Source organism: Dipodomys spectabilis, unplaced genomic scaffold (assembly GCF_019054845.1).
Source record: "Dipodomys spectabilis isolate Male_0828 unplaced genomic scaffold, ASM1905484v1 ptg000127l, whole genome shotgun sequence".
Lineage (NCBI taxonomy): Eukaryota > Metazoa > Chordata > Mammalia > Rodentia > Heteromyidae > Dipodomys > Dipodomys spectabilis.
Window position 1 is genome coordinate 4,289,747 of NW_024870804.1, and position 22,517 is coordinate 4,312,263.

The 22,517-nt window shown below is 42.1% G+C and overlaps 1 protein-coding gene across 6 annotated transcripts in view; it reads left to right on the forward strand.

Moving 5' to 3' along the window:
• The window catches only part of Tnrc6a (trinucleotide repeat containing adaptor 6A), an 85,476-nt gene that overhangs the window by 44,706 nt on the left and 18,253 nt on the right, over positions 1 to 22,517 (forward strand). For 2 of the 6 annotated variants that reach the window (XM_042689773.1, XM_042689772.1), the window contains exons 5-10: positions 2,942 to 3,322; positions 13,646 to 16,225; positions 18,187 to 18,363; positions 19,177 to 19,352; positions 20,461 to 20,493; positions 21,982 to 22,062. In XM_042689773.1, coding sequence (XP_042545707.1) covers positions 2,942 to 3,322; positions 13,646 to 16,225; positions 18,187 to 18,363; positions 19,177 to 19,352; positions 20,461 to 20,493; positions 21,982 to 22,062 — 3,428 coding nt within the window. The remainder of the gene's footprint in view (positions 1 to 2,941; positions 3,323 to 13,645; positions 16,226 to 18,186; positions 18,364 to 19,176; positions 19,353 to 20,460; positions 20,494 to 21,981; positions 22,063 to 22,517) is intronic. The other 4 variants (XM_042689775.1, XM_042689774.1, XM_042689776.1 and 1 more) reach the window with 4 other exon arrangements.

The following is a 22,517-nucleotide window of genomic DNA, read 5'->3' on the forward strand; positions in this document are numbered from 1 at the left end:
CAGCACCACCTCCGGCTTTTTTTGGTTATGTGGTACTGAGGATTCAAACCCAGGGCTTCATGCATTCTAGGCAAGCACTCTGCCACTAAGCCATATTCCCAGCCCTGCTTCTTCTCATTTAATTTGGGGGGTTCTTAATACATGTTTTTGTCAGGCATTCGCAGCATTGACATGTAAGTTGTCCTCTTTGAATATATAAAGAGCATCTCTATTGCTTTCTTATTTAAAAAAACACTTTGAAAAGGGGGCTGGGAAGGTGGCTCAGTGGTAGAATGCTTGCCTGGCATGCATGAGGTCCTGGGTTCAATTCCTCAGCACCACATAAGCAGAAAAAAAAAGCCAGAAGTGGGGCTGTGGCTCAAGTGGTAGAGCACTAGCCTTGAGCTGAAGAGCTGAGGGACAGTGCCCAGGCCCAGGGGTCAAGCCCCATGACCCAACAAAAAAAAACAAAACAAAAACCACTTTGAGTATAAGAGTACTCCCGCTTTTTTCAGTACTAGATTTCTTAGTGCAGCAGCTGACTCTACCTCCCTAAACTTACCTTCAGTTTTCAGATATCATGCTGAGTCCAGTACATGCAGGGAAAGCTGAATTTCAGTTTTTATATCCTTTATAATCTAATATACTTTTATCTTTAGAGGCACTTTAAAAAATATCCTAGTACCTTTATCTGAAATGTGGGTGTTTTTTGTTTTTGTTTTGTTTTGGTGCAGGTCCAGGGGCCTGAACTTAGAGCCTGGGTGCTGTTCCTGAGATTTTATTTAATTTATTTAATTTATTTTTTTGCTTAAGGCTAGGGCTCTACTACTTGAACCTTAGCTCCACTTCGGGTTTTTGGTGGTTAATTGGAGATAAGTCTCAAGGACTTTCTTACCTGGGGCTGCCTTTGAACTGAGATCCTCAGATATCAGCCTTGTCAGTAGCTAGATTACAGGCGTGAGCTTCCAGTGCCCTGCTGCTTTTAAAAACACAGTGCCCTGCTGCTTTTAAAAACACAAGGCACTGTGTTTTTAATAGCTAGTATTTTTGCTTACTACTTTGTGAGATAAAGCAGAGGAATACACAGTATTGTTGCATGCTAGGAAATAAGGTACATATATAAGTAAAATAAGGTACATACATAAATTAGTTAAACCTAGACAGCAATGGCTGAAATTATTAAGAGGCATGTGTCCAAGCCTAGAGAATAATAGAAAGGATTCCAAGAATGTATTTCTTACCAAAATCCTCAGACTGTATTTCATATGTACAATTGTATGTATGTAATTTGTATGTATATATAGCTTGTATGATTTTCACATGGAAAAAAAAAGAGGCCAAAAAGTGTAGCAAAGCATTAGTGACTAACACCTATAATCCTAGCTACTTGTAAGGCTAAGATCTGAGGGTCCTGGTTCAGAGCCAGTCCAGACAGGAAAGTCCATGAGACTTTATCTCCATTTAACTACCAAAAGCCAGAAGTGGAACTAGCTCAAGTGGTAGAGTGCTAGCCTTGAGCACAAAAGCTGAAGGACTGTACCCCTGCCCTGAGTCCAGCCCCAGTACTGGCATACACACACATACAGAAGTATTGGTGTGATGTAGACTAAATCTACTTGCTGTTCAGGAAAAAGAAAAATCGGGAGTTAAGATTGTTAAAGGAAGCATGGCTCTACAGCTGAGGATGTAGGAGAAAGATGAACGAATGTTCTAATAGCCCAGATGACCAAGCCTGTAATCACATTCATTGTAGGCTTTTATAAATATTTCTTTCATTTAGGCCACAACAGCAACTTCTATTTGCTGAGTGGCTTCAGTATGCTGAGTAATGAAGAGAAAGGACAGAATACTCAGGTGCTGAGGGTGGGCTGTTTGTCTTGCAGCACTGGAGCTCTTTAACTAGTAATAGTGAGTTTAATGTATTTGATAGGTTAGTAGAGTCTGTAAGGAGACATCAGAATGTCACAGGAATAAGAAACTAGATGGTATTGTGTCAGTAGCCACTGCTTACATGGCCTTCCTCTCTGAGTTTATTTTTTCTTTTTTGATGCCAGTTCTGGTGCTTGAACTCCGGGTCTTGGTACTGACCCTGATTTTTTGTTTTCAAGGCAAGCATTCCACCACTTAAACCACAGTTTCACTTACAGCTTTTCTGGTAGTTAATTGGAGATAAGAGTCTGAAAGGCTTTTCTGCCCAAGCTGGCTTTGAACCACGATCTTCAGATCTCAGCCTCCTGAGTAGCTAGTATAACAGGAGTGAGCCACTAGTGCACAGCAACTTTGTCTTTTTGTAAGGAAACGAGCAGGTTGTCTTCTGTCCTTGTTCTTGCCATCCAAAGATTTAGAGTAAGAACCACACTTGGTCTGTCCCAGTTCTTGGGATCCTCAGTTTGAAGCCGCCCTTGCCCATATAGCCATTTTCAGGCCAAGTTGGGCCTACATATAAGAAAAGAAGGGAAGTAGAATGAAAACAATCACCAGAGAATAGAGGACTTTTAAAAAAGTATTTATTTTTGTGGTGGTACTAGAGTTTAAACTCGGGGGCCCTGGGCTTGTCAGGCAGGCATATTACCCCTAAGCTATGACTCTAGCCTTGTAGATTTTTTAATGGATAAAACTGATTGACCATAGTTGTTCTTTTAGTTACTGTGAGTTCCATAGTTACGTTATATGAGAGCTTGGTCTCTCTGGTCAGAGATTGTGAGCATGAGTTGTCATCCTAGTCAAGGAAGGTCAAGAGTTTGTCTGTTCACAGTGGGTAGTTAGTAAAAGTTAAGTTTGGTTTTTGGCAGAGATGTCTCCTGTAGGGGAAAGCTTGAGCCTGAGAATAAGGATATTTCAGATCTTAGCTTCTGTTCTGGTAATGATTGTTGTTTGTAGAGCCTTTGAATTTAGATGGCTTACTATGAAGGTACACTTTACTGGCTAATCTTTTCCACCCCTTTTCTTTTGTTGGGATTAGTGCCAGAACAGATAAAGCCCAGTGTAAGCCAGCCTCAGCCTGCCAACTCTAATAACGGCACTTCCACAGCAACCAGCACTAATAATAATGCCAAGCGAGCCACAGCCAACCATCAACAGCAGCCGCAACAGCAGCCACAGCAGCAGCCTCAGCAGCAACCACAGCAGCTACAGGCCTTGCCTCGGTATCCTCGTGAAGTACCTCCACGATTTCGCCACCAGGAACAGAAACAGCTTCTAAAAAGGGGTCAGCATTTTCCTGTCATAGCAGCAAACCTGGGATCTGCTGTTAAGGTGTTAAACAACCAGTCAGAAAGCAGTGCTGTAACAAATCAACAGCCGCAAAATAACGGAGGGGTGCAGAACAGCAAAAACCAGTCAGGTGAGACTGAAGGCATTTCTTACAAGACTCATAGTTCAGCATCATTAGCACTGGAGCAAGTTTTTGGTAATGTATTTGTATTTGGCAGGGTCTAGAGTATAACACTCCTGTTAGGGAAGTTTTGAGTGGAGAATCTTAAAGTGTTTCTATAAGTTACCTGCCCACCCTGCTTTTAAAGTAAGCATTATTTGTTTTCCCCTTAGGTTCTGTCCATTTTAATAAGGAATGTACAGATAAAATTGATTCACATCCCATGCCCTACCATGTGCTGCATACATATTTAAACACATTATAGCATTTAGTCCTTAATAGCCCAATTAGAGTAGTTTTTTTTTTGTTTGTTTTTTGTGTTTGTTTTTGTTTTGAATCTGGTCGTGGGGTCTGAACTCTGGGCCTGGGCACTGTGCCTCAGCTCTTCAGTTCTAGGCTAGTGCTCTACCACTTGAGCCACAGCGCCATTTCCGGCTTTTTTTCTACTTATGTGGTGCTGAGGAATTTAACCCAGAGCCTCATGCATGCGAGGCAAGCACTCTACCACTGAGCCAACTTCCCAGTCCCTGGAGTCGTTTTTATCTATACTTTAACTTCCCAGTTAAAGTTATTTGTTTTCTACCTCTGTGCTCTTCTGTGTAACAAGAGCTACTCTGTACATTACAGTGATATGTACGTTATTATGGTATTTCACAGCTAATAAGTAGCGAACTATGGACTCACATGATAATCTGTCCGACTCCAAATTGTGCTTGTAAACATGTTATGCTTTGGCAACATTCTGGGTATGACAGGTAAGGAGACAGAGGATTCAATGTGAGTTTCTAGCATGGGTATTTAGAACAACATGTTTTTGATGGAAAGTGCGGAAATTTAAGTTACCATCCTGAGTTAAGACTACTCCCTACTCCTAGCCCCTGGTTGACCTGAATGAAATTGACCAGGAAATTTAACTCATTGACCATCTTTATTAGTCTTTAGTTTGGATAGAGTTCACAGCAACCCTGTGAGGTTAATGTGAGGACTAAATTAAATGACATTTTAAGGCAACTAACTTAGTGCCTCATGTTTAGATGTTGAATGAATTACTTGCTCTTTAACATTTTAGAAAAGTCTGCACTTTTCAAAAGACTTGGTTTAGACATTGGATCTAATGACAAGAAATAGGCAGTTTGTAGTTTGAATTTTATTTGGGAAGCCAGGTTAGAAAAAATAAGATTGATTGTCAGCATAAGAAATCCATAGTTAAAGGTGGTCGCTGGTGGCTAATGCCTATAATCCTGGCTACTCAGGAGGCTAAGATCTGAGGATTGCAGTTCAAAGCCAGCTGGGGCAAGAAAGTCTGTGAGATTCTTATATCTAGTTAACCACCAAAAAGCCAGAAGTGGAGCTGTAGCTCAAGTGGTAGAGCACTACTAACTTTGAGCAGAGACTCTCAGGTCTTCAGTTCAAGCCCCATGACCCACAAGAAAAACAAGAAAAGAAAAGAAAAATCCATAGTTAAGACTTCGGTAGAGATTATTTACACAACAAATGCTGGCCAGCCTGCTGGTGAGTTCAATAAGATGGTATGTATGATTGATTATTAAGCAAACAGCAAGATAGGTAGTATGTTTCTAAGATGGTCAATTTAAGAAGTTTGGGGAAAAAAATAAAAGAGCTAAGCTGTTTTGAATGAAAATGAGTATAAGAATCTTGTTTTTCAAAAGTGAAGTGGAGCCTGGCACTAGTGGTTCTCACCTGTAATCATAGTTACACCGGAGGCTGAGATCTGAGGATTGCAGAAAAGTCTATGAAATTCTTGTCTCCAGAAAACCAGAAGTGGCGCTGTGGCTCAAAGTGCTAGAGCACTATCCTTGAGCAAAAGAGCTCAGGAACATCGCCCAGGCCCTGAGTTCAAGCCCCATGACTGACCAAAAAAAAAGTAAATGTGGGTACAAAGAACTGAAAGTTTAACAGAGGATCGATCAGACCAGAAGAAGGCACAGGGATGGGCACAGGAAGACACCTGCTAAATGTCTGAGGAGGAAAAACATTCTGCTGTCTAAAAGAACTTTACAAGGGTCTACTGGGTTAGTACAAGAGGCTGTGACAGTCTTAAGATAAGAATGGTGATGTAGTGACTGGTCTTTGTGGAGTGCATTTGCTGTGACCCACACACGCTATCAGCACACTTTGTCTCACTTCATAAACCAGGCAGGCAGAGTCCCCTGCACTTTCCAGAGGAGGAAGCAGCCCAGTACCCAATGAAGACTGACGACTGGATTGGGTAAACAGCAGGCGCAAGAGATTAGAGACACGAAGTCTGACAACTACCACTGCTAGTTTAGAGTCATGGGAATCTTATTGTAACCATTTTCACTTAATGTCTACTTGAATTTGGCCTTTTTGAACAAAGGTGGATTGTGGAGTATATTTGGCATGAATGAGGCTCATGTACAGTGCAGGATAAAAGGAAGTATGTTAGATATGCCTCTGTTTGCCAGCTGTAGAATCTGCTTCTCACTTGCTCGGTATAGTCAGAAAGTAGGGGACAGGACCAGGATGAGATTAGTTATTTTATAAATGAAAAGTCAGATGCTGACAGCAGGTAAGTGAAGTAAATAGTGGAAAGCGGTGACAGGACCTGTGGTGAATGCTATGTGCCCTCCCTAAGTACCTTCACATGGTCATTTTTGTTAGCACCCATGCTAGTCAAACCAGACAACCCTTCAACCAAGCTTTGGCCTTCACTTCATAGCTACAACATTGGTCGATGGCTTTAATTGAGGTGACCTCTTGCAGTTGACTTTGTTGGAGCCCTAATAGATTGTGCTGCCACCCCAGTAACTCCAAATGAGGATACCTGACCATGGAATGAAGGACTTAAGAGGGACTGATATTTTCAGTTATGTTATTATGGGCCAAACTGACTTTTTATCCATCCAACATGATTTATTCGGAAAAATAAAATGGCTCTAACAGTATTTCCACCCACCTCCAGTGGTCCCATCTTGACTTCAGATCTAGCTTAGTGGTCCCATTCTTGACTTCATATCTAACTTACTGTTTCTCTTTTTCTTGTATATGTGTACACAGAAACATGCATATATGTGCACACATATGTTCATTATGAAAGTGGCAGCCAACATTTCACCCAGGTGGTGCCTCAAGATAGTCTTATACACAAGCCTGGTACCATTATCAGCCTTAAGCAAAGGAGAGTTAGCACCAATCTAACAGTATTATCTGATAGTCATGTTCATTAAAAAATACAGTAACACTGTCCACTCTTCTGACTCTTGCTTTGGTCTTCTCAGGGTAATATACATCTTGTAATTGGTGTACATCTTTTAACTTCTGTTTCTGGCATTGTACGTTCTCTTTATCTAGGAACATCCTCAAGTCTCTACTCTCCTTCGAAAAACTCCTTTAACCTCTATACACTCTTGAGGCTCCTACAGAATTTCTATCCTCGTGTTCTTTTCAGAGTTCTTGGAGGGGAGAGGGGAGTATGCTTACAATCTGTTGTGCATCACATTAGTGTTATGTAACCCTGTGAACAGCTCCTGTTCACTTGATCAAAAACATTAGTCTTCTATTTTTACTGAAATCAGATCTAGACTTTAAAAATACAAAAATTTATAGTTAAAAGAATATAGCCTTTTCTCTACCACGCTTCATTGTCTTAAACCATGTTCTGTGCATTGTGGTTGGTTTTGCCTAGAACACAGGTGGGCTGGTAGCTTCTATCCTGTTCTGTTGGAAGACTACCAACCACACTCTCTATTTGTGCTTCTTAAGCTATATCACACAGTTGACAACTGGCTGCAGATCTGCAAGTACATGTGTTAACTGAAACTTAACAGAGTTTGTTGATGCTGGACCACAGGCTAAAATCCCTGAAAGAGACATCTTGAATTTTCTCTTACTGAAGAAATATTTGAAATTTTGCAGCTGAAGTTCTCTCATATTACTGGAAACACTGTAAAACCCAAGCATTAGTCCAAAGCTTTTTTGCTAGTGAGATTTCAAGTCATTAGGGCAGAAAGTAGATATTAAACTTGTTTGACCAGTACGAGCTATATATTTTATAAGAACACGTGCATTTCCGTTATTCTAAGTTCTTCCTGAACACACTGTTTCTTTGTTAGTTACTTGAGTTGTAAGCAGTATTTGCTGCCCCCACCTTGTTAAATACTGTCCTTTCTGAGGTGCTGCTTGAGCTGTTGTCCCTGATTGCCTTTGAGGACTGTGTTAGTGGGATCCTGTGCTTACAGCTTTAGGTGATACATAGAACAGTGCTGGGCTTCTGATTTCTCCTTAAGATGTTGCTGTGTGTTGATTCTGTAGATCATTTAGGACAGTGAGTTTGAACTTTCTTGTGTGAAAGGAAAATACATTTTTCCTCCTTCAGTTATAGTAGTGTCTATTCTTCCAGTGTCATTTTTTTTCTTTCTAAAACTACAATCTTTTTATTACTAAAAATGCTTGTGACTCATCCTGGATATAAAAGAGCCTTTTCATTTCAGTTTTGTTGAAAGTAGCACATGTTCCATATTTTAAATGGAATTTTAGCTAATAATTACTGATGGTACTGCTCCTTATTTTCCTGTCATACATAGGAAGACATACCAAAATGCAAATTTAGAGCACCGTGGCCATCTCCAAATCAGGTCATGGCCAGAATTTGAGACATTTTTTTTTTTTTTACTAACATTAAAGGTGATAGAACACACTTGCAGAACGTATTCTAGCGTTTGCTTTTTTATTCTGACATTAAAATGTTCACTTTAAGTAGCCAGGAACCAATGGCTCATGCCTATAATCCTCGCTACTCAGGAGGATGAGATCTTGATCATGGTTTGAAGCCAGCCCAGGCAGGAAAGTTCGTGAATCTCTTACATCCAATTAAGCACTCAAAACCCCTAGAAGTGGAGCTGTGTCTTAAATGGTATAGTGTCATCCTTGAGCACAGAGCTCAGGGACAACTAGCTCTTAAGTTCAAGTCTGAGGGTCAGCACCAAAAAAACAGTAGTCAAATGTTGTTTCTTCTATGGCTTTTTTTTTTTTTTTTTGGTCGTTCATGGAGCTTGAACTCTGGGCCTGAGCCCTGTGTCCCTCAGCTCTTCAGCTCAAGGCTAGCGCTCTACCACTTGAGCTCTAACGCCATTTCTGGTTTTCTCTTGTGGTTTATTGGAGGTAAGAGGTTCACAGACTTTCTTGCTCGGGCTGGCTTTGAACTGTGATCCTCAGATCTCAGCTTCCTGAGTAGCTAAGATTACAGGCATGAGCCACCTGTGCCTGGCTTTTCTATGGCTTTTTTATGTATAAAAAGTATTAATGACTTCATAGTTTCAACTTGTAATGTCTTAATTATTTGATGTTATTTTTTTGATATATTGCCTCTTTTAGAAACATTTTTTTCCAGGAATGAAGATCCTTTTTCCAGCGTCTATTCAGGAAGAACTTCACCTGAAACTCACTTTATAAAAAGTGGCATGGCATGCAGTACATGGTTACATCTTCATGACTATAAGTGCTAACTTTGGACATGCCTTTGTCATATATTGGCTGTGTACTAGGCTGTGGTTTCTGGCCTGTGTGCTCTCAGCACAGTACTGTCTCATTGGTGCATGCTAATGGTGATCATTCCCCCCTAAACTCTTCTTTAGGAGAAGTATTCTCTCATTTATTAACCATAAATTTTAAAAGATCACTCTATTTTTTGGTTTGTATTTTGGGGTTTGAACTTAGGGCCTTATGCTTACTAGGCAAGCATTCTACCTCTTGAACCACTTCTCCTGCCCTAAATTTACTTTTAATTCCATTATAGACTGTGTTAACAGTTTGTTTTGTTGAAATATACTTGGGTAATTTCTTCCTAAACTTCTGTACTTAATCAGCTTGTCTTCTATGGGCTATAATAAAATTCAATCATACAAGACTTGATTGTTTTTTGTTAGCTTTAATTCCAAGTGATTTTGTATTTCTTGGTGATTAGGCTGTTTTTTCCACTACGGTTATTGGAGAATGACTGTTTCTATTTGTTGATTTTTTTTTTTTTTTTCCTCTTCTCTCCATTTTGTTTAACTCTCAATTTTGGATCCTATTTTTACCAAATAGTGCTTCCAGTAGAGTTGAATACTAGTGTTAATGAAAGTGCTTTTGCCTTTTTTCCCCTTTGTCTAGGAATTGATTATTTTACTGTTAAAATTCTTAGGACCAGTTATTTTCAACCTGTGTAGTTTGTTTTTAGTGCTCAACCTTACTTCTTACTCCTGCTATAGGGAAGTAACACCCAGGTAAAGACTGATAGCAGAAACACTTCTACATTGTCTTGTAGAACAGTAGTAAAGACTGAACTGTTGTAGATTTGAAGGACAACATACGGATTTGGAATTGGTAGTGTTCTGGATTTTCCTACACGGGGAGTTAGGTAGAGGTTAGGGCTTTGATTTAGGAAAGAAGTTTCTTGTTGGGAGAGGAGTCTGGGGAGTGTAAGTTGAGTAGTTGACATTCTGTTTGAAATGTCAAAGTGAAGATTGTAAATAAGCAAGTTGTTATGAGTGCTCTTTATGTTCCTCATGACAGAGGCTGGTAGAATGATGATACATGTTTGGGAGGCAAGACTGAAAATGGTGATAACCATGAGCATATTAATTGGTGATAATGCCCTTTGTTTATTAAGTCATGAAGACTGGATAAAGTGCAAAGCACTTTTACTTCTTAGTTGTTTAACCCTCAACAAATGATTTTGGTACAGTTCCTATTTCTGTTTTCCAGATGAGGGACGTAAGGCACAAAACAGGTTGAGGATTATGCCTATGATCACATAGCTAGTCAATGGTAGTTGTCTGAATACAAAGCTGCTTGAAAGAGTACCCTCTTTGGGTCAGGGAGGGCTAAGAATCTTCATGGTGACAGGTTTGGTTCTGTTCAGAAGTTCTCAGAAGTCCACTGACCTTTTGACTTGGAAGCTTGTTTTTCAGCATCTGGTATGAGCAATTGCTTAGGACTTGGTCTGTACTTGGAGAGCCCAGTGATTGGTGCTTAGCAAAAGGCAAGTGAGGCCTATCTGGTTGGCCTCAAAGATACCTCCGTGAGTGTTCTCCATGCCCTAACAGTTATGCCAAAAGATACCCACTTAGCACACTGAATAGATGGAGAATGTATTTAGGAATTCACAGTGACTCAAAAACAATTTTTTATTTATTTTATTTTTTTGTCAGTCGTGGGGCTTGAACTCTGGGCTTGGGCACTGTCCCTGAGCTCTTCAGCTCAAGGCTAGTGCTCTACCACTTGGGCCACGGCTCTACTTCTGGTTTTCTGGTGGTTAATTGGAGATAAGAATCTCAGGGACTTTCCTTCCTGGGCTGGTTTTGAACCTCGATACTCATATCTCAGCCTCCTGAGTAGCTAGGAGTACAGGTGTGAGCCACCAGCACCCAGCTTCAAAACGATTTTTTGTCTTCATCCTGTACTTTCGAATGTTAGGTATTTTTCTCCTTGGAATCAAGTGGCACCTAAGTACAGTGAATGAGAAAATGGGGGTCAGAAACCAGGTATTGGCAACTTTTCCATTTTCATTTGTATGTAAATTTTAAAATGTGGGGATAGAAAGCATTAGCACAGTGAAAATAGAGTAATTTCTGTGGAAGACTTAACTTGCTGACAGCAGTGAGCTAAATGCCCTACAAAAGATAACCTTGCTGACAGAACCAGATTCTGTGCATCTCCAGTGCATGGGAGACAGACAGGAAGATTGCAAGTTTGAGGCCAGTAATTAAAAGACCCACGTCTCATAAATTCCAAGGGTTAGAACATAGCTTTGGTGGTAGAGTACTTGGATTGCACAAGGCCCTGGATTTGATCCCCAAGACCATATTTTTTATTTATTTTTGGTGAGTCCTGGGGCTTGAACTCTGGGCTTGGGTGCTGTCCCTCAGCTCCTCAGCTCTTCAGCTCAAGGCTAGTGCTCTACCACTTGAACCACAGCACCACTTCCAGTTTTCTTGTAGTTTATTGGAGATAAGAGTCACGCAGACTTTCCTGCTTGGGCTGGCTTTGAATCGCCTCGAATCATGATCCTCAGTTCTCAGCCTCCTGAGAGGATTATAGGCATGAGCCACCAGTGCCCTGCATGACCTTGTTTATCAGATCTGGGTCTGGTAAACTTTCAGGTGTCTGTCTAGAGTTCCAGACCCCTTGCTTTATGGAAGATTCTGACAAGTCTCACTTGGTTTCTCTCTTGTTTTCCACAAGTTAACTTCTGTATCTTGATTTTCTCATCTGAAAAGCAAAGGTAATGCCTTTGCTGTAGGGTTGCTAAAAGCAAACATTGGGTAATGATGCTAATGCATGTGTTGGTATACAGATTTATTTGTACTTGGTGAGACTGACTTTCTGGTACCTTCTAATTCATAAGAAGGCCTGCTTATGGACATTGCAAGTCAACACACTTGATTGACAGCTTAACAACATGACTCTATACATACCTGGTCTCTCTAGTCCCTTTCCTGCCACTCTTTCTAGCTCATTGTCTTTTTATTTCCTAACAAATGTGCTTTGAGAGAAAGTGATACAAGCTGAATCCGAATTTTTTTTTTTGGGGGGGGGGGGTCCAGTCATGGGGCCTGAACTCTGGGCCTGGGTGCCATCATTCAGCTCAAGGCTAGCGCTCTACCACTTGAGCCACAGCGCCACTTCTGGCTTTTTTCTTTTTGCTTATGTGGTGCTAAGGAATCGAACCCAGGGCCTCATGCATGCAAGGCAAGTGCTCTACCACTGAGCCACCTTCTCAGCCCTGAATCAGAATTTTTTTTGTGTTAGCAAAGCACCCTAGCAGTGTCTTCCATTTATTTCCTAATCCTGCCTGTAATCCCTAGAGGTTCATTTGTTATGTCTGGGACATGATTTGAGCGGATGTTTTGTTTCTGTTTTGTTTTGTTTTTTTTGTTGGTCGTGGGGCCTGAACTCTGGGCCTGGGTGGTGTCCCTGAGCTCTTCAGCTCAAGGCTAGTGTTCTATTACTTGAGCGCCACAGCGCCACTTCCGGCTTTTTCTGCTTATATGGTGCTGAGGAATTGAACCCAGGGCCTCATGCATACAGGGCAAGCACTCTATCACTTAGCTACCTTCCCAGCCTGAGCATATGTTTTTTAAAGCAGTACATGTGATTCTGCTGCTTTCTTTTAACAGGGAGCTAAAATATAAGTAGCCCTCAAAATAGTATAAATGCAAACATGCAGGTTAATATCTTTGAGGAGTTTCTCCCTCCTATGTCCTTGGAGCAAGAGAGCATAAAGACTTAGGGCAGCTGTCAGAAAGCAGTAGCTGACCCTGTCTGTGGTATACTAACAGGATGATAACTTAAGATTATGGGACTCTGTAACTGGTCAATTCTGATCTTTAACCTCAGCAACTGAGGTGGTTGTTTTTTTTGTCGGTGGTGGGGCTTGAACTCTGGGCTTGGGTACTGTCCCTGCGCTCTTCAGCTCAAGGCAAGTGCTTTACTGCTTGAGCCACAGTGCCACTTCCGGTTTTCTAGTGGTTTATTAGAGATAAGAGTCTCAAGGACTTCACTGCCCCGGCTGGGTTTGAACCGCGATTCTCAGATCTTGGCCTCCTGAGTAACTAGGATTACAGGCTTGAACCACCGGCGCCTGGCTTTGTTTTTGTTTTTAACTATACTTGGTCCTTAATTTTTTTTTTTCAGTTTTCTCTTAATAAACATGTTTATAAGAGCAAATTGGAAAATTTTTATGAGAGTCAGAATATTCTTGCTTGTGTGCAGCACTTTATTTGAGTATAGGCACTGACAAAATGGAAAGGGCTTTGGAATTCCTACAGACTTGCTAAAGAATTGTGTGGACAAGTATTTTAGGAAACAGGACAGAAAAATTATCCTAAAATATGCCTACCACACTTCACCCAGTCTGAACTTCTTCCTTATCTTTACCTATCTACATTCCTCCTGGCCTGGGTGGTTCTGTTACCTACATCACCACTACCTAGTACTCTCAGATCTGAAATCCTTGTATTTGCTGGCATGTTCACTATTTACCCAGCCGGTATTTGCTGAGGGACTCTGTATGTTCCAGACTGTGTTGAAGGGTCTTAGAATTAACATCAGCAAACAAAGCAGCAAACTTGTGCCTATGAAATGAATGGATATGGAAGAAATGGCGGGATGATGCCCCAGGGCCTTTGTAACCATGCTGCCTGTGCCATGTCTTCCTCAAGTCAAGGAACCACATGCATTTCTAATACAGTCATCATTTTTTGAGCCTACTTAGTGTCATTTTGAAATGACTAACACTTTGTAAATAGTTGTGCTTCTCCTTTATTCTAGATATAAATCACAATACTTCAGGATCCCATTATGAAAATACCCAGCAGGGACCTGTGTCTTCTACCAGTGACTGTAGCACAAACTGTAAGAATGCTGTTGTAAACGACTTGTTGGACAAAGAAGCATGGCCCTCAGCCCCTGGCAGTGATCCAGAGTCGGCTTCAGAATGTATGGATGCTGATTCTGCCTCCAGTTCTGAATCAGAGAGAAACATTACTATCATGGCTTCAGGGAGCACAGGAGGTGAAAAGGATAGCCTTCGGAACAGCACTGGACTTGGCTCCCAAAACAAGTTTGTGGTTGGCAACAGCAATAATGTGGGCCACGGAGGCAGTACCGGGCCGTGGGGCTTTCCCCACGCAGCCATTGCAAGCACATGTCAGGTCTCTGTGGATGCTCCTGAAAGCAAACCAGAAAGTAGCAACAATAGAATGAACGCTTGGGGCACTGCAAGTTCTTCATCAAATGGAGGGTTAAATCCAAGCACTTTGAATTCAGCTAGCAACCATGGTGCCTGGCCAGTATTAGAGAACAATGGACTTGCCCTAAAAGGGCCTGTAGGGAGTGGTAGTTCTGGCATCACTATCCAGTGCAGTACCCTTGGCCAGATGCCTAACAATCAGAGTATTAACTCTAAAGTGAGTGGTTCTTCTACTCATGGTACCTGGGGAAGCCTTCAGGAAACTTGTGAATCTGAAGTCAGTGGTACACAGAAGGTTTCATTCAGTGGTCAACCTCAAAATATTACCACTGAAATGACTGGACCAAATAACACTACTAACTTTATGACCTCTAGTTTACCAAACTCCGGATCAGTACAGAATACTGAACTGCCTAGTAGTAATGCAGGGGCCTGGCGTGTGAGCACAATGAATCCTCCTCAGATACAGGCTCCATCGGTTATGAATGGCACTTCTCTTTCTCATCTTAGCAATGGAGAGTCAAAAAGTGGAGGCTCTTACGGTACTACGTGGGGTGCGTATGGTTCTAATTACTCTGGAGACAAATGTTCAGGCCCCAACGGCCAAGCTAATGGTGACACTGTGAATGCAACTCTAATGCAGCCTGGCGTGAATGGGCCTCTGGGCACTAACTTTCAAGTTAACACAAATAAAGGAAGCAGTGTGTGGGAGGCTGGAGCGGCGAGTACTCCGAGTACATCATGGGGAAGTGGAAACGGGGTGAACTCCGGAGGAAGCCGAAGAGGATGGGGAACCCCTGCACAAAACACTGGCACGAACATAGCCAGCATCGAGTGGAACAAACTGCCTAGCAATCCACATTCCAACGACAGTGCAAATGGCAACAGTAAAAAGTTTACAAACGGATGGAAATCTACTGAGGAAGAGGATCAGGGTTCTGCCACATCTCAGACAAATGAGCAAAGCAGTGTGTGGGCCAAAGCCGGAGGCACAGTGGAGAGCGATGGTAGTACAGAAAGCACTGGACGCCTCGAGGAGAAAGGAACTGGGGAAAGTCAGAGTAGAGATAGAAGGAAAATTGACCAGCACACATTACTCCAAAGCATTGTAAACAGAACTGACTTAGATCCACGTGTCCTATCCAACTCTGGTTGGGGACAGACTCCTATTAAGCAGAATACTGCCTGGGATACCGAAGCATCACCTAGAGGGGAAAGAAAGGCGGACAACGGGACAGAGGCCTGGGGAAGCTCTGCAACACAGACTTTTAACTCAGGGGCATGTATAGAGAAGACTAGCCCTAATAGTAATGATACCTCATCTGTACCGGGGTGGGGCGATCCCAAACCTGCCCTGAGGTGGGGAGATTCCAAAGGCTCAAACTGCCAGGGGGGGTGGGAAGATGACTCTGCTGCTACAGGAATGATCAAGAGCAATCAGTGGGGAAATTGCAAAGAAGAGAAGTCCACGTGGAATGATTCGCAAAAGAACAAGCAGGGGTGGGGTGATGGACAAAAATCAAACCAAGGTTGGCCCGTTTCTGCCAGTGATAACTGGGGAGAAACGAGGAGTAACCATTGGGGTGAGGCCAATAAGAAGTCCAGCTCAGGAGGTAGTGACAGTGACAGGTCTGTTTCTGGTTGGAATGAACTTGGTAAAACTAGTTCTTTTACTTGGGGGAATAACATAAACCCAAATAATTCATCAGGATGGGATGAATCCTCTAAACCTAACCCTTCCCAGGGATGGGGAGACCCTCCAAAGTCTAATCAGTCTCTAGGTTGGGGAGATTCGTCAAAGCCAGTCAGCCCTCCAGACTGGAACAAACAACAAGACATTGTTGGATCTTGGGGAATCCCATCAGCCACGGGCAAACCACCTGGGACAGGCTGGTTGGGGGGACCTATACCAGCCCCAACAAAAGAAGAAGAGCCCACAGGCTGGGAGGAACCATCTCCAGAGTCGATTCGACGCAAAATGGAGATTGATGATGGAACTTCCGCTTGGGGAGATCCAAGCAAGTACAACTACAAAAATGTGAACATGTGGAACCGAAACGTCCCAAATGGCAGCAGCCGTTCAGACCAGCAAGCACAGGTACATCAGCTGCTACCATCTGCAAGTGCCATCTCAAACAAGGAGGCGAGCAGTGGCTCTGGTAAGCTTTCACTTTATGGAATCGGTCCAGTGGTCTTAGAAAGTACTTGACAGTATGCTGGAAGTGAGCTTTGTGTCAGCTTGCTGTTGATCTTTTGCTTAACAGAATACATGAATGAGGACGCAAAGGCCTTTCTGTGCTGATCAAAGAAAGCTTGAAGAAATTCTGTGGGTTATGCACACCCATGTACTGGAGCACTATCTTTGGCAATTTCATTGGTGAATCCAGTATACTCCATTTCCTGTTAGGAATGCAACAGACAGGGAGAAATTGGAAAGTGTTTGTCAAGTGGGAATACTGTACTTTTCCCTCAGTTGTTCTAAGTCAAACCTTAATTTTCAGGTATTATAATTTCACTAAAATACCCCACAATAAAGCCAGTGTCTAGCCGGGCGCTGGTGGCTCACGCCTATAATCCTAGCTACTCAGGAGGCTGAGATCTGAGAATCACGATTCAGTGCCAGCCCGGGCAGGAAAGTCCATGAGACTCTTACCTCCAATAAATCACTAGGAAACCGGAAGTGGCGTGGTGGCTCAAGTGGTAAAGCGCTTGCCTTGAGTTGAAGAGCTCAGGGACAGCGCTCAGGCCCAAAGTTCAAGTCCTATGACAGACAAAAAAAAAAAAAGCCAGTGTCTAAGTACGGTGTGTGCTCCACCCACTTAGTACTATTTGATCTTAGGCATGAAGTCCATGTTAACACAGACAGTTGACAAAATCCTTCTAGTATATATCCCTTATTCCCTCTCCTATAATGAACTAATTACTTGTGCAAATTATCTTGACAATAGCACCATTAAATGTGATTGGCATGCACTCTGTTAGTGGAGTTTTGTTGAATGATTGTCTCATTGGACATAGGGGTAGGGATATTTTCATTGTATTAATTAATTTTAATTCTTAGAAGGAACAGTTATGTGCCTGAGGGAGGGGAAGCATCACTATTCAGTTCTTGTAAACAGAATGTTTACATGTTTAAGACATAGGTTTTCTTTCTTTTTCTTTTTTTTTTTCTTTGTTGGTCATGGGGCCTGAACTCTGGGCCTGGGCGCTGTCCGTCAGCTGTAGGCTAGCACTCTGCCACTTGAGGCTCAGCCCCACTTCTGGCTTTTTCTGCTTGTATGGTGCTGAGGAATCGAACTGAGGGCCTCATGCATGCAAGGCAAGCACTCTACCACTGAGCCACCTTCCCAGCCCCAAGACATAGGTTTTCTTGACTTTGGACAGCTTCAAACTAATGATTTCAATTTATTTTATTTATTTATTTTTGTCGGTTGTGGGGGCTGAACTCTGGGCCTTGGCCTTGGCACTGTCCCTCAGCTTTTCATCTCAAGGCTAGCACTCTACCACTTGAACCACAGTGCCACTTCCGGTTTTTTCTGCTTATTTGCTGTTGAGGATTCTAACCCAGGGACTTAGGCATACGAAGCAAGCACTCACTCTACCACTGAGCCAACTTCCCAGCCCTTAATTTTTTTAAATAAGCATTATCCAGTACAGATAAAAGTAGGATGCTTACTCTTTGTTTAGTACAATGATGTAAAAAGATTATGCTTCGGGTAACAATTAGTAGCATAAATCTTTACACTGTTATGAACCGCATCACCTCCTTCAGTTCACTAGGTTTGTTTTAGAATGACTTCACTTTTCCAGGAATTGAATTTGTCCCGGAGGAAGACGTAACCATAATTAATATTATTCAAAAGATCTATTCTAAGCCTAGAGGGAAACTTTGAAAGAAGAGGTTTAAAACAATTTTATACCGGTTAAGCTATGGGAATAGTTTTGTGTTCTTTATGTAAAACAGGTGCCATCATTTTTTTGCCTGTCAGAGCATTATCGTTCAGTACTTAAACGTCGGGTTCTTCATTCTTAGTTCCCTAAAGTGTTCTTTGTTGTCCCTTATTCCACTGTACCTCCTTACCACCTATGCTGATGACTTCTTTTCCCACGCTTTCTAAAGGCTGGGGTGAGCCCTGGGGGGAGCCTTCTACTCCAGCCACAACTGTGGATAATGGTACTTCAGCATGGGGTAAACCCATAGACAGTGGTCCCAGCTGGGGGGAACCCATTGCTACAGCATCCAACACATCTACGTGGGGCTCCAGCTCTGTTGGTCCACAAGCGCTAAGCAAGTCTGGTAAGTTATCCATAATCCCTGGCAGACATTTTATAGCAGTGGTGATGACTCACTGAGTGCCGTTCAATACTTGGATAATATTTCTAACTGATTGATAATGTAGCTCATGATGAGGAACCTAGTAGATGATGATACTCATGCACAGTACTTTGCCTTGAATTTGTAACATGATGTGCTCTTTTATCTTTCTGATTTCTTCGTCTCAAAACTGTAATTATAAATGATTTGCATATTCTTACCGTAATCTAAATTAAATTTTACCCAATTAGATAATCATGGCATCCAACCTGAGAGATTGAATAGCCCAATGCCAGACACATGCCCAGTCTGTCAGATGTCTCTCAGGAAGGACCATGGGGTTCAGTGTAGCATGTCACCATCCCTTGTATTGTGTACTAGCCTATAGGAATCCCAGAGTGTGTATGTGGAGATGAAATGCTTTCTGTTTGGGACTTACGGACTTTTCTTGAAAATACATGTCAAAATTGATTCTTATAAATTTTATTCATCCCTTCCGACCTGTGTATCACCATGTAGAATAAGTCACCACAAACAACAATGCTGTCATTGCCCATGTTTAGGAATCTTCTAGTTTGGAAAGGCATGGGAGATTGATGGAATGTTTCAATAACAATAAATCCTATTTTAATGGAACTTCTAACTCAGTATAAAACATTCCTTTTATCCAGATTTGGGGCAAGAAGTAAAAATATTAGATGTCCCCTCTCCCTGCTCTTTTAATGTATTTCTATCCACTAAAAAGAACTGTCTTATTAAAGCCTAGTTCTCTTTGTATCATACATTTGCACTCAGGGCCCAAATCTATGCAAGATGGCTGGTGTGGTGATGATCTGCCATTGCCTGGGAACCGCCCTGCTGGCTGGGAAGAGGAAGAGGACGTAGAGATTGGAATGTGGAATAGTAACTCATCTCAAGAGCTTAACTCATCTTTAAATTGGCCACCATATACCAAGAAAATGTCGTCGAAGGTAAACACTTCAAGGGCAAAGCCCTTGAAACTTTAAGTTCCAAAGGTAGTTTGCCCACAGGAAATAAACTGTTTGCCTGCCCATTTACGGCTATCAGTGCAGTCCAGGCAATCCCTACTTAGGAGTAACCTCTTATATGGGCAGCCACCTAGAAAAATCAAAGACCACAGGAACTTCCTTTCTCCCCACTGCTACAGCTTGGGATTTCTCTCCTCTTCCCCACACCAGTGCTGCCTCGAACAACCCCACCCCAGGGTGGTATCTGCAGGGGTGAGGATGAAGAGGAGGGCAAATCTGCACGTTGACTCTTTCCATTCCACTGCCAGTTCATCCCATGCCACCCTTCACCAAGTCCCCATCCCCAGCCAGTCACCATCCTTCATATTCACCCACTATCTCCATCCTCCCTCATCCCATAGGTCCTGTGACCAAAATCCCTAGGAATGAGCTGGGTTTGGTTTTTCTGTGTGGGCAGCTTGTATTCCCAAACCTGGTTTTACATGAGAATCGTGTGGCACTTGTTAAAAATGTGACTTCCTATACACAAGATGTGCTGAAGTTTGGAAATTGGACTGAGGTTTCTGTCCCATGCAGAGCCAGGTTTGGGAACGCTGGTGTGGAGCACTGGTCTTAGTGGGTGGTTCTGGGGCTGCTGTCTGGCCCTCCTGAGGGCCTCTGGCTGCCAAGTGATTTGAGTCTGCCCCTCCCCACCCTATTACTCTTTGAAAGGCCTTAGAAGTCACATACCCATTGGGGAGGTGACCTAGCTGACCATCACAGTCCCTCCCTTGTATTCCTGGGATTCTTAAGTCTAGGACCTACCATTGTCATCTTACCTTTTTTTTTTCTTTTGGCTGAACTTGCCTATTGCCTTGCCATGTAGCTTATGAAATTGCTTTTACATGTTTTACATAGTCAGTTGATTGTCATAACTTTCTAAAATAGGCTACTGAGGACAAATTTTGAGACTAGAAAAGGTGGTGACTTCCCCAAAGTTGCATAGCTAGTAAGCAACAGAGCAAGGACTTGAGAGATCAGGTCTTCTAAGTCCTACCCTGTGTTCTTCCCACTGGACCATGCTGTTTTGTGACTTTGTCTTTCCTTACAGGGTCTGAGTGGCAAAAAAAGGAGAAGGGAAAGGGTGTGTAACCTTTTTACTCTTTCTCCTTTGTTTCTTCTAGTAAAAATCTTTAGAAAGCAACTGCAAACATTTATTTAGCTTCTGCGGTGTGCCAGGTACTGTGCTTGGTGCTGGGGATTCAAATAGACCTAAGATATGCGCTGCACCTTCAAGGAGCTCAGAGTCTCATATGGGGCAGTAGGAGAGAGTCATAGACCATCAGCTGTTTTTTGAAAGGGCCTTGGGTGGGACATGTTAAATGTAGAATTTCTGGAAAGAAGTGAAAAGAGAGCTGGATCTGTGGGTAGTTTAAGGACCAAGTATGAATGTGCTTCCAGTATAATGCCAAAGAATTGGATTTTTTTTTTCTGTATTAAATATTAGAAAGCTAATGAAATTGAGTAGAAAGCAACACGAGTCATGAATCTTTAAAATTATTTTTTTAAGAGAGCAATCTACTTTTGGTATGAAATACAAATTGAAGCAGAGGAGAGGCCAGTGTTAAGGATCTTAGGAAGCTTCTCATTAATTCACATTAGAAAGATACTGAATTGGGAAACAAGAATGGATGCATAGTAGAAGGGATTGGACTTGAGAGAAACTTTAGAATAGAAAGGACAGAATACTTGACATGGGTGGGAGTGAACCAGGAAAAAGGATCAAAGATAGCTTTAGCAACCTCAGAGGAGGGTTAGGCGCTTGCTTTAGAGACCTGCATTTAGCGGGGGATATGAAGCTGTGTTCTGTCTCACAGTCAGAAGGAACAGATAGTAGCAATGGGAAAAGGAGCCAAGACAAACGGAGTGGTCCTGTGCTGGCCATGTGAAGGAGAGCCCCAGGCCTGGAGGCCTCCTGCCTCCCTCCCTGTCTGCTGAGACGGCCACGAGAGCCTTCACTGTCACCTCTGAGCTCAGGCGGCTTCTGTGCCATCCATGTCCAGCCAGCCACAGAGAGCCACCAGGCCACACAAGATGTCATTTTTACTGCTTTTTCATCTGGAAACACAGAGGGTTTTGTTTGTTTGTTTGTTTTTCCAGTACAGTGCACATATCATAATTTAGCTATGAGTTAAATTGATTTCTTAGGACTAACTTGGACATAATCCTGATTTTCTACTTTGTTATGACAATTTCAAAGATCCAAATTACAACAAATAATTGAACACACAACCCACTTGTCAATTAAGAACTTCCTGAAAGTTGTCCATTTTGTAGAGGATCCTCCCCCCTTTTTTTGTAGTTGTTGAGGCCCTTTGCTTCTGTCTTTCCCTTCTGACTGCTTGCCTTAGAGATTTCTCTATACATTACAGCTATACCAGAGGATTGGAGCAAAGGAAGTTGAAAATCAAATGTTGATTTTTAAAATTGTAAACTCTGATAAGAGTTGGTTGGAGGAGAAATTATTGGCTAAAAATCAGTTGGGAATTGTCTTGAAGTTTTATATTAATCCGTTACTATACCCAGATAAATAGAAATGGCCATGGCATCTTTCTACTTTTATTTTACAAAGGGAATGATGAAAGGTGGAAACAAACAAGAAGAAGCATGGATAAATCCGTTTGTTAAACAGTTCTCGAACATCAGTTTTTCGGTAAGTATGTTTTACTGTTAGTCCCTAACTTGTTCACTGGTAGTCCATAATTTATGTTTTCTTTTCTTTTCCTTTTTTCAAAGATGAAGATTATTTTTCATCTTTTTTTTTTTTTTTTTGTCAGTGATGGAGCTTGAACTCTGGGCCTGCGCACTGTCCCTCAGCTCTTCAGCTCAGGGCTAGCACTCTACCATTTGAGCCACAGCACCACTTCCAGCTTTTTTCTGCTTATGTGGTGCTGAGGAATCAAACCCAGGGCCTCATGCATGCAAGGCAAGCACTCTTACCACTGAAGCCATCTTTCCAGCCCTTATTTTTCATCTTTGAGTCCTTAACACATGATTGAAGTTGAGGAAAACTGGTCCATTCTTATTTGTAATTTATTGAAATTTTATTGAAAACACAGCTAAAAATTTTTGAGCATATCTCTCTTTTTTTCCCCCTGAGCTGGGCAC